This window comes from Macaca fascicularis, chromosome 15 (genome assembly GCF_037993035.2).
Source record: "Macaca fascicularis isolate 582-1 chromosome 15, T2T-MFA8v1.1".
Classification (NCBI taxonomy): domain Eukaryota; kingdom Metazoa; phylum Chordata; class Mammalia; order Primates; family Cercopithecidae; genus Macaca; species Macaca fascicularis.
The window spans coordinates 51,182,228-51,194,625 of NC_088389.1; the positions used below are offsets into that span (position 1 = coordinate 51,182,228).

At 45.9% G+C, this 12,398-nt stretch overlaps 1 protein-coding gene across 25 annotated transcripts in view; it reads right to left on the reverse strand.

Annotated features, from left to right (window-relative positions):
- ZNF462 (zinc finger protein 462) overlaps window positions 1-12,398 on the reverse strand; it is a 155,105-nt gene that overhangs the window by 81,361 nt on the left and 61,346 nt on the right. For 7 of the 25 annotated variants that reach the window (XM_015436888.4, XM_015436890.4, XM_015436884.4 and 4 more), the window contains 5 exons: window positions 9,962-10,211; window positions 3,799-9,431; window positions 2,868-3,032; window positions 2,593-2,709; window positions 1,005-1,288 (listed from right to left, as the gene is read on the reverse strand). In XM_015436888.4, the coding sequence (XP_015292374.2) occupies window positions 1,005-1,288; window positions 2,593-2,709; window positions 2,868-3,032; window positions 3,799-9,431; window positions 9,962-10,181 (6,419 nt within the window). In that variant the 5' untranslated portion in view covers window positions 10,182-10,211. Of the gene's footprint in view, window positions 1-1,004; window positions 1,292-1,500; window positions 1,613-2,516; window positions 2,710-2,867; window positions 3,033-3,798; window positions 9,432-9,961; window positions 10,212-12,398 lie in introns of those variants that run through there. The other 18 variants (XM_005581127.5, XM_074016883.1, XM_074016882.1 and 15 more) reach the window with 9 other exon arrangements.

The window sequence follows — 12,398 nt, forward strand, 5'->3', positions numbered from 1 at the left end:
CAGGATACATTCATTTATTCACAATTATTTACTGAAGTTCCACTGTGTGTCAGACAAAGTGATAGATGCTGTTCAATGAATACTTCATGAATTGAAGAGAACCCTACGAATTTTATGCTAATGTATGGATCTGATGACAAAGATTAGATATTAGGCTCCATATAATAACAAAAGTGTTTACAACCCATCCTAACCTCTGTGAAACCACCACCTCCTTCTTCTGTTCAACAACCACTAACTGGCCCTTTATCTTTTGTAAGAAGCAAACGGTCCATCATTTATTTCATTAAAAAATTTGTTTTAAAAAGCATGTCAGTCTTAGTCACCTTTATCCAAGACTGTCCAAATGCATTATTGAATATTTATCTCTCTTTTATATGGCTGAAAGAGAAAAGCAACAAAAAGTTGTTCTTAAAACCACCCCTCTTTCCATGGCCCCAAAAAGCCTTACACACTTGTTCCAAATTTACACTTTCAAAGCTGTGATGAGTAATGGGAAGCTCCCTCCCCTCAATCTCCCTGTATGTCAAGCAACTCTTTGGCATCCATGAACTTCTTTACCTTTCAAGGTCTCTTGAAAAATTGCAAGCAACGTTTCTTTGGTCACACGGGTTAACAGTCCTAATTTTACCTCTTTCGCAGATCAGTTTTCCAAATGGACTTTACTTCCTCAAACAATGACTAGATTTTGACTGAATGTTCGACAGATGAATCAGGAGACTCATCTACTCTCCACAGCCGCATTTTTCCTTTGGGTAAATCATAGCAATTCCTCCAATTCTCATTTTTAAAATGCCTGCATTTGCCAGATCTAATGCCATCCGATCAATCTCCTGTTCTCAGGCCCATTTTACAGAAAAGGTGACTGAGCTCCAGGTAACAGAGCAGGAGGTGTGAACCATGAGTGGGGCCTTCTTACTCATTCAAGCTTCTGCTTTAGCTTAGTGCCTTCCACTATGACATCTTCCCCCAGTAACCACTAGTGACCCCCCAATAGCACTTACTTGTGCCTGAAAGCAGAAACAAAGGAGCAATACTGGCAGCTGTACTTGTCCTCGCGGGTAAACATGGCCAGGGCCAGGTGGCTCCTCTCATGAGAACGCAGCCCCTGCATGGACATCAGGACTCTGTCACATTGACTGCAATGGTATCCCCCCGGCCGGGTTTCATCCTCCAACATTCCATCAAGCAAGCAGTGTTCACCATCCACCCGGCCCACCAGGGCGCCACTGGCGTCTTTGGCTGCTTCCAATCCATCCAGGAACAAGTGGGCAGGGTCATCCGCCTCCTGCTAAGAGAACCACACACACACACATGCCCCACCAACAAAATAAATATCCATCATCATTGCCCCCAGCTTTCTTTTTCTCCCTTCATTCTCCCAAACTCAACAGCACTTCTTGTCAAAGCTTCCTCCCCTGCCTCTCCAGCTACCTTTAGAGGGAGAGCAAGCCCAACTGTCATTCCTCACGCAGTGGAGGTGATTTTAGAACAACATACCCGGACACAGGTTGCTACTGCTTGCGAAATGTGAACAAGGGCTTCTCCCGCTCTGAAGACACTTCACTCACTTCTTCCCCTTCTTAAAAGAAAATTCCAACTGCAATCCCATCTAAGATGACATAAAATTGGGCTAGGGTTGTGGCTCACAGAAAAGAGAGGAAGAAAGGAAGAGAATGAAAAGCAAAGTAGTATGGTCATTGAGGAGCCTTGGGCCATTATCTGGAAAGGAAGCAAAGCAAAAGATCCTGCTGTCTGCCCCCTACCCTGTAGATGGTGACTTCACTCTATGACTGGAGACTGCTGCATAATCCATTCAAAAAATTAAGGAGCAGCCTAGTTTTAAGTCACCTGTTTTTCGAGATAGTTCCTTGGGTTACTGATTACACGGGAAAAGCCCTTCTGTCTCTCTCACGTGATCCCAGGAAACGAGCCTGGGACACACCGCAGTGGTGTGTGAAAGAAGCTGACTGCTGATATCCCTGGGTTGCCACTGTTCTGCCAAAAGACAGAAAGCTTCAGTCTTCAATGAAGAAAAGTAGAGACTTTATCTTCATGTTAAATTGGCAAAATAGGATGTAAGCTCAAGAAGGGCAGATGACAAAAATATATTTGCATGTACCCATAGAGAAAGGGCAGAACGCTGAAATGACTTCTGTTTTAATAAATAATAGGGCTGAGCAATATTCTGGAAGATGGGGATGGTGGCTTAGTTACTGACGTGGTGGCTGCTATTAGGATTATGATGTTCAAAACAGGTGGCCTAATAAAAGTTAGAGGGAAAAGGGAAGACATTTGTCAGCATCATATGGGAGAGGGGATGGAGGAGACAAACCAAGGCTTTCAGGGTCAGTTGTGACTTGAATGCTTTTAGTTTTAATGTCTTTTGCAGTCCCCAGAGGATCCAGGATAAGAAGACAAAGAGATTCTCCTAGGCTTTCTGCATCCTCAGCCAGATGAGAACAGTAAGAAGTCAGGAAGAAAGAGGAGCAGAAGACGATGGGAACAGAACCCACTTGATTCCTCTCAAGAGCTCGGGCAACTTGGAAGAACGAAGAGCTAATGGCACTAAACGCAGAAGAGAAGGACGACCTGAAGCCTCCTAGACCGAGAATCCTGGACCTTCTGTTGCCACCAAACTATCCACGTGGAAGGAAACCAGATCGAAACTCGACCTTTCCCTGAACAGAAAGATGAGGAAGGTCCAACCTGCAAAGAAATCAAAACAAGCCAAACCAATCCAAGTATAATTCAGGAATGCCCACATTCTGAGATGCTCTTTCCTGAGCTGCTTTAGGCAATGGGGTTAGTAAGTAACTCGAATCGCTCACACACAAGAATGCTCATCCAGACCTTCCAGTTCTCACCTTCACGGCAGCTGACACAGCTGGGACATTGCCATACTGGACGTGCTTTCGGAGGTGATTGCAGATGGCTCGGAGCGTTGGGTGCACTTCCACACAGAATTTACATTTGTAGCCCACCACTTTCCTCTCCTTGATCTTTGGCACCTCTTCTAAGTGACCAAAAGGCTGGTAAAATACAGTGGTAGCCATCAGTACTCCGAGCCCTCCCTCAATTGTCGGAATTTATTCTTGCAGTTTATTAACATATTTTATTTTAAAGCCGATTATCAGGTTAAAAACCAAGGGAGATATAGGCGAGTATTTTTATATAACAAATTTGTCAGCATCATGGCACGCTGCCTACTATGCAAAGTCTTTGGAACCCAAATATGTTACGGCTTGTGAGTAGAGAAGATTTCTGTGCAGAAGCTCATTGTCACTGCCACTAAGTTATCTGGTTTTCAAACCAGTTTCAACTAGGCAGGTGAAACGTTGCATAGTTGCGCCATTAATGAACTTCTTGATAAAATAAAATCTACTCCTGGAGACGTTAGGTTCGTGTAGCAAACACTGAAGACCAAGACATGGCTGAGAAGTGCTAATGGTACCAAGAGACAGCCCACACTGCCTTAGGAAAGAGCGAGCGTTGTTGTAAAACTAGGCTTCAGATAAAGCTACTTGGCAGAAAGACATACATAGAAACCACCCCAAACCTCCCCTGGGGAGCCATGGGAGGAGTCAAAGGGAAGGAGGGAGGGGAACGGGACCAAGGAGAGGGATGAGCACAGAATGGGAGATAATCAAGCTCGAAATGTTTAATTGACTTATTGAGCTCTCTGGCAAGCTAAGTCACTAGGAAGCCTGCAGCAGTTTGGCTGGCAACGAAGAAGTGCATGTGGGCACCAGTGATGAGAGGCCTCCTGGGGGAAGGGAAATCAAAACATATCCTTACCCTCTCTTGTTTGAAATCTGCAAAAGCACCATCTGCATATTTCTGCTTGCTCAAAAGCTGTTTCCTCCTCTCCTGACGTTTGGCACGCTTCTGGAATTCCTCATTGTGAATGTTCAAGTGTGAGGTCAGCTCGGCTGTGCTTTGCAGTTTGCTATCACAGTGCTTACACTGGTAGGTGGAGTTCTGTAAGCGGGGGCCGTTGCCCAGAATGATGAAGTCCCTCTTTAGGTCCCGACTGTGGTGGTCAGTATAATGCATGCACAGCAGCTCTGCAGTGCTAAAGGACAGCTTGAAGCATTTGATGCAGCGGAACGGGAGCCACTCGATTTCCTGAGCTTCACCCTCCACCTCGGCTTTCTCAAAGCTGCTTCTCTCCTCTTCTTCCATCAGCGTGGGCTTCTCATGCTCATCTGCATAGACGGCCGTGAAGTAGCCCCCCAACTTGCTGGCGTGCTGCTTCTTTGGGAACACCCCTGGGTGGCGTTTCATGTAATGCGACACAATGCCCTTCTTGCTGAACGACTGGAAAGAGCACAAGGAGCACTTTTTCTTCTCCACTGCCCGCCGGAGTTCCTCGCTCAGCTGAGGGGAGTCGTCCTTGGGCGGGGATGGGATGATCACTTTGTTGGGCTTGTCACTGATGGTCCTAGAGGCTGCCAGGCAGTGAGTGTAATACGCATCAATGTCGTGGCGCTTCTGGTAGTGGGCTGCCAGACCTTTGCGGATGGGGTTGGTGTAGGCACACAGGGCACACTTGAAGAGGTTGTTCTTGCCTTCCGGCTGGGCTCGGACATTATTGTGCTTGATGCGGTAGTGCCTGGCGATCCCCTTCCTCGTGGAGCAGAAGTACTTGCAGAGCTGGCATCGGAACACAGTGTGGGAGACCAGGTGGGAGGTAGAGAAGTGAGAAGTGGACACGGGCTCCTCTCCCACCTCCTCCTCAGTGATAGAGACTTGGGAGGGGCTCACTTCAGTGGTCATCTCAGGCTCAAGGGGGACTGGCAGCTTCGGGGGTGACTGGGAAAAGACATCAAATTCAGGCTGATTGTGATACTTCTCGTAGTGGATTTTCAGTTTCTCCAAAGTGCCATGCGTGTACGGACACAGTTTGCACCGGTAGGCGCCATACCCTTGCTTGAAGATCCTGCTTGTCTCCTCCACGTCGTTCTGGGATATGTCAGCAGACTGCTCTACGTCGTGCACAAAGTCCTCAGCGGTCACCTTGATGGACGGATGTCGCTTCTGGTAGTGGGTCAGGACGCCGTGGATGCGGGTGTTGATGTATGGGCAATGCCTACATTTGTAGACGGCACCTGGGTTGATGTCAATGTCCTGGGCAAAGTCAGCAGCCTTCACTTTCATGCCAGGGTGCTTCTTCCCATAATGGGTGAGAAGACCGTGCAAGTTGTTATACTCAGATTGGCATACCGTGCACTGGTATGGGGTGGAGGATATGGCGGGGTTGGCTGAAGCTAGCTGCAGGCTTTTCTCAGGCGACAGTCTTGCATCCTCTGGACATTCAGCTTCCTGCTCTGGGAGAGGGGTGGGTATACTGTTTTCACAATTCACAGGGCCTGCCAACTCTTCGGATGAAAGAATGGGCTTCTCCACAGCATCTTTCTCCTTGATGATGTCCAACAGCACTGACTCATCACCATTCATGGCCCAGGGGTGGAACGCTTGGTAGTGATTAGTGATGTCCCAGATGGAGACAGCTTCAAAAACACAGTCCCTGCATCTGTAGGTTTTGGCTTCGGCTGGCATTGTGAGAGAGGGAGGGGATGGGTCTGGCCCAGCCCACAGTTTAGTAGCCATGTAGGTGTAATCAACATAGTGTTCTGGATGCCTCCGTTGGTAATGCAGGAGCAAACCATTGGGCTCCGTATGGGAGTAAATGCACCACTCGCAGTGGTAGCCAGCTTCTATCAAGCCATCTAGAAATGCCCATCGCATGATGGACGTGACTGTGGCTTTCAGGGCGGGGTGGTCTTTCTTGATATGCTTCCTCAGTGCATAGAAGTAGGGGGAGGTATATGAGCACTGCCTACATTTGAGTGCTCGGAGTTTCGTTTTGTCCCGCTCTAGGTTAGAGGCAGAGACAAGCACGCAGCTGGCAGGCTTCTTCTGATTTCGGTCGCAGAGGCTTCGAATGGTGGCTGTATGCTGCCGGATCACATCTGCGTTGGCCTTGAAGTCCCGGTGCTTCTTCTGATAATGAATGAGTACCCCTTTGACCGTCCGGTTCCCATAATCACAGTGCTGGCAAAAGAACATCTCATTCTCCACAGGAGGGCCATCTCTCTCAGAACTGCTTCGGTTCAGCTGTTGCATGGGGGCGGGTGGCCGGGGGGAGCCTTGGGGCCCTTCGACCCCTCTCATCATTGCAGCTGTGGGAGGAGCCTGTCTGATATATTTGGCAGTAACCTTTATTTCTGGGTGTCTTTTCTGGTAGTGGACAAGCACTCCCACAACTGACCGATTGCTGTAGGAACAGTGTTTGCAGTAGTAAAGCTCAGTACTGAGGTCTGGTGGCGGGGGTTGTGGGGGGGGTGGGGAACCCATGTTGGACATTTTGGGAGACATTGGAGCACCCACCTCAAATGATAATTGAGAAAGGGCAGAGCCCCTGTCCACAGACACCATTCGCATAGTTTTCTGGATCCTAAAGTAGGAAGCCTTTTCTTCGGGGTGTTTCTTCTGATAATGAACCAAGACAGAATGCATGTTGGGGCTTGCAAACGAACAAACATCACAATCATAAACAACAACAGTGTTGACCAAAGGGTCCTTCTGATTTTCACATTCAGGAGTAAAGGTCTTGGAAGGAGTATTTTTGTTGAACGTAGCTGGCAAACCACCACCACGAGCCACAGGCGTGGAAGTCGCCATGTTCTTGGGAGCTGAATTCAGAATCTCCCTCAGGGTCTGGGATTCTGTATTCAGCCCTTCCTGCTGCTCCACGACATAGCTTGAAAATATCATCGCGTTGTTGATCTTCACCGTGGGATGCATTCTTTGGTAATGTGGCATTAGGCTTCTAACATTCGGGCTCGTGTATGAACAAAACCGACACCGGTAGATCAGGTCCGAGTGATCAAAGTTGAGTACATTCATGGCTTCCGGGTGGTGTTCACCATAATGCTGCTGGAGATCTTCGAAGTTGGTGTAATCAATGTAGCATTCCAGGCACCTGTACACTGCACTGTGATCGTTGGGGTCCAAGATGTACCTAAAGCTGAATTTAATGTACGGGTGCATTCGTTGGTAGTGGGTGCTAACACTCCGGGCAGATTTGTTGTTAAAGTCACAGTGTTTACAATAGTAAAGCCTTCCAGAGTCACCAAAGTCTGTGTTTTCATTATTGTGCTCGGTCCCATAGATGGGAGTTTGGGTATTCAGCAGAGCAGTATTGGAAACTTGGTGATCTTTCAAGTTTGTTGAGGAGCCATAATAATCCTCTTCATCTTCAGAAAGGGTGAGCTCAATCTCAGCCCCATTGGTGGCATTGTAATCGTGGGTGATGTTTCTGAAGTTGGGCTCCTTCTGGGGCTCACTGGTATCTCTTGCCCATATCTGTTGGGCAGAAAAGGAAGTGGGAACCTCTATGATGGGTTCTGTCGGCTCTTCCTCCCTGTCCAACTCAACCTCTATCTCGACTTCGTTGTCTTCCTCTTCCTCTTCATCATCCTCAACATTGATCACTGCATCTTCCTGCTGTTTAGTTTGGTTAATTTTGCTCTGAAGGTTGCTTGCTATCTCATCAATCCTGGTTCTCTTCTTCACGGGTGACAAATCTAGAGGAAAGTCATTGGCGAGCTTCCTAGAGGCCTTAGCTACAAAATTGTTCTTGGAGGACAACCCAAGAATTGAGGTCTGACTTTTCTTCACAGTGTTGCTGGAAGAGGGGTGGCTGTCTGTCTCATTTTCCAATGGTAGGCTTGAGGGCTGCCCCTCGAATTTTGGCAAGTTGTCACAGAATGAATGTTTATGCTGCTGATGGACTCTTAGCCCTTTCAGAGTTGTGGTGGAGTAATTACACATGGTGCATTTGTATGGGTGCAGAGGTGCGGCTTGTGTGGGTGGCTGTGGCTGCTGCGTTGGTGGTGGCTGTGTTTGTGGCTGGGATGGCACCTGATGTGGTGGCTGCAGCTGTGGTGGCTGTGGCTGCTGCAGTGGCTGTGGTTGTGATGGTGGTGGTGGTGGTGGCGGTGGTGGTGGTTGCGGTGGCTGTTGCTGCTGCAAGGGATCCAACATGACTCCTGACTTTCTACCATTGATGCTTGAGCTCTCATAAGACACCATGCCTTCATTCAGTGAGGATGAAATGCTTTCACTCTGGGAATTCACAGCATCCCAATCTGACGTTGTACCCGTGTGACACTGTTTGTGAGCCCCAAGTTTCAACGAGCTCTTGCAAGTAAACGGACATTCGTCACATTTGTAGACAGCTGTCTTTCCAGATAAGTGGATATTTTCTATGTGACGAGAGATGCTACGTCGATGCATGGTGAGAAAAGGACAAAAGGGGCACTGGAACCTATTCATGAATCTTCTAAACGGAATCCCCTTGGTCTCCAATAATTTGTTGCCATCTGAGCCCATCAGCTGCTCTGCAGACAGGCCTGATGTCTGGTGATCCATAACACTTAAACCATTCTCACTGTCTATTTCATTTAACTCTTCATCAGAACTAGAGTCATTTAGCATGCTATTAGTTTCCAGGTCAGCAGAAGAATTGGTCATGTCAGTCATTCCATAACGGGATCTCTCTGCCAAGTTAACTAGACCAGAATTGTGAGGTGACTTCGGCTTCATCTGAGGGTAAGACATGGGCGAAAACTTGGAAGCTGAAGAAGAATTGGGTCTCATGATGGAGTTGCCCATGGAGCCCCTGAAGTTGGAGACGGTAGTATTGGGTATCTCCCGGCTTGCAGCATTCATGGTCAGATAGGTGGAGTTGGAAGTGGGGCTGGGGGCACTCTTGTTCGGCACATCAGGTAGATTCGTTCCTTCTTGTTGCTGTCTGAGACTGGAAAGGATCTTGACCATACTGCGGTGTTTCTTCATCATGTGGTCACACCAGCGTTCTCGACGGGGGGTCTGGTAGCTGCACCACTCACAACAAAAGTTGCCTCGAGATTTGGTCAAAGGCTTGACCATAGACTCTAAGATGCTGCGCTCCACAACCTCTGCTGGCAGTTCCTTGCAGGGGTCCTGCAGGGATACGGGCGGAACCACAGGGTCTGGCATTGGAGCAGGAGCAGGCGGGGGAGCGGTGGTCTCCTTCAAATTGTTTTTGTGATACATCTTCTGATGCTTAATTATTCTTGCCCTTCTTGGTGACTTATATGTGCAAAACTGGCAAGAGAAGACCTTTCCAAATCCCTCGTGCATCATGATATTATAATTTAAGGATCCCGGGACAGGGGGTCCTGATGAACTCCCTTCAGCTTGAGCTCCATGGACCTTTCTAGTGTGTTCTATGAGGAGGTTTTTTGACCTGAAGTAGCGTACGCAGAACTTGCATTGAAAAAACTTGTTTGTTGGTTTGGGATTAGCGGCAATATGATGACCATAATATCCTGGACTGTGGCCATAGTAACCTCCGGTCCCCAATGCAGTTGCATTTTGACCTAAAGAAAAAGCATAAGGAAAGTGACAAAGCAAAAGACAATTAAGATATCTAATCATGCAAATCAGTATCATTCCAATTATTCTTCATTACTAAACATCACATGCAAAAGGCCTGAAGTGTCAAGATGAGGCCTTGAAGAGTATTCACAAAGCATCAATGAAGATACCCATACTGCACCTTCTCATGGATAAAGATGCAGGGTAAAGCTTTAGGTATTCTCCTCATCTCCATAAATGAGACACACAGCTATAAAAATACAAGTTTCATAAATTGTACTACTTTTTCTAGAACTTTCCAAGCTACTACCTTGTTCTCCAAATTAAAAGGTAGGATATATGAGGAAGCTTTTGAAAGGATAACCACCTAAGATACTCAAGAAGAGATACATGATGCCCAAACCACAAAAATGGCTGGCAAAGCACAAGAAATTCTGCAAAAGCCACATATATTAAGAACCATGGCTATAGGCTAAAAGGAAACAAGAGCAATTAAAATACATCGGCTGTGCCAAGTTTAGTATAGATTTACCTGATAAATCTTCTGCAATGGCAAATTCATCCTTTATAGAAGAAAACTCCACCTCTGTCTGATTACTGGCATTCATGGACCCGCATCGTGGCTCATTCACATTGTCCTCAGCAACATCAGTTGGCTGCAGAAATGCCGTGTGGACATCCTGAATGTGTGCCTTGAGATCTTCATAAGATGGGGCTCTGAAATCACAGCCATCACACTGAAGCACCTCCATGATCTGGGTCTACCCTCTCACATTAGGAACCTGTGGCAGAAGTCAGAACAAAACATCTTAAGGAATGCACTAATCGCATACCTCGAGCTGATGGGGCTATATATCCATTAATGGGAAAAAATTCCAGTATCAGTAGATTTCTTATTGGACTTTCCCGATTGGAACATTGGCTAAAGAGAGGCAATCAGACATAATGGAGATGATGTCCTTGACCTCATAATTTCAAAGAAGGAAAAACACCAGATAAACATTTTCTAGCATGATATGTCTTCCAATCCATTTGTCAAGGAAACGTTTAGTACTTCAAAAGTTTTAGAAGTTTCTGAGCTTTTCCACTGAATCCAAATTTCTTGGTAACTTAATGTTGGCTTTGGCTCTGCCTTGGACTCATTTTCTTTTTAAATTGGAGCCATCTCAAAAGAAGAGGATGTCCACACAGAAGAAAGGGAAAATTTCAACCTTCATTAGCTGTTTATTTAGTTATTATTACCTTGGTGTTTTATCACCAAATAGTGAAATAGTATTTAAATCTTCAGAGTTGAGGTAGGGCATTTTTATTGTAGCTTTTCTTATTTTAATAACTTTGCTGATATTGGGGTACACCTCTCTTTCCTCCCTTCTCCAAATAGTTTAGTTGTGGGTTTTTTTTTTTCCACGAGCTAAATGACTATTTGCTCTTTTACTACCTACCAATTATAACCTAACAGCTTCTTCAGTCTAATTAGGTCATAAAATATTTCTCATGAGGTTTTCAAACAACCAACTTTGGATGACAATCCAGTTTCTGTTTAAAGTTGCACCTTGGCACCTCAATTTGCATGAAGACAACAGAAACTTGCATTTTTGAAGAAGGGCTTCTAAGTCATGACTTTATCTTTTTCCACTTCTTTCCTTTACAAACATGAAGTGCATACCTGGATGCAAAAAGCTGTGAACCTGCCATGGAATAAATCAAAACTTGCCCAGCTACTTTCATTCTGCTATTTACTGTGTGACTGAAATATACAGAAAGCTACACACTAACTCAATGGAGAGTCCCACCATCAAGAAGTCAAAAATATATTACAAAGGTGAAGTCCTTCCTATCTTAATGTATATTCTAAGTTGAGATACCCTGTTATTGTCTTAATGAGTAAGTTACTTCATTAAGATCATCACAAACTCTACTGAGTCACTGTAATCTAGAACCAGATGTCCAAGAACTAACGCTGTAGCCAATGTATTTTATGATGTAATACTCTATACTTTTACTGTAAAAGATAAATTATTTCTGCAGGAAGAAAAAGGTCCAGTAATAATATATTAATGTAGTGAAAGGAGCCATCACACAAGGATTTTCTATCAAAGAATGCTCCTCCTGATCGCATGCTAAAATAACTTCTGGCGAGTCCAGTTCTGGACAGACTGAGCTTGCAGAGTGAGCCACAGATATTTACCTCCTCTTCTTTCACCCAGCAATTTATCCTTTTTCAATAAACATTGAACTGTGCACCAGACTCTTTTCAGCTAAGTCTCAATATTCCAGATACACAAGCTTTTATGTCTAAGCAACAACCCAAATTGTGTGGAAGAGGTTGCTATCAGCTCTGGATCAAATTACAGCAGTCACTGAGGCCCCACCCCACTTCTCCTTTCGCACAGTCCATTAGACCTGAAAACAAATTTTTCCATGGTGCAGACAACTCCTGCATTTAGAACACTTCACAGAAAAAAGCAGATCATCCAGTGTGCACTCCCCATCCCCCAAGCTTAGTCCTTTCATCTCAGCCAAACAAGCCACAGCTCTGCTGAATGTGTTTATCACACTTTCAAGAGATATGAGCTCCTGCGTCACTGAAGCTCTAAGACTCACTAAGCTGCCCTAGTCCTCTGAGCTTTAGGGGCAGCCATTTTAGCTCAGAGCTTCTCCTCCGTGCACAACATGGCTTCTCCTGGATTCTGCTAGGCTAACAATCAGAAATGAATGCTAGAAGAGCAGGCTGGGCTCCTCCTATGCTCTTCTCTTCCCAACAAAGAATTAACTGTTTTCATTTCTCTTCGAAAAACAGCACCTTTCTCCTCCTCAAATGTCATTCACCAAGATCTCCAAAGGTTCTTTTATTCCATGATTGATATGCTGGTTTGTTAGTCCCAGCAGAGCCCTGGTCAGAGGAGGATGACCCTGGGCCAGATCCTGTTCTACACCAGGATTTAGGGGTGCAGCAGGGGGACCTCCAG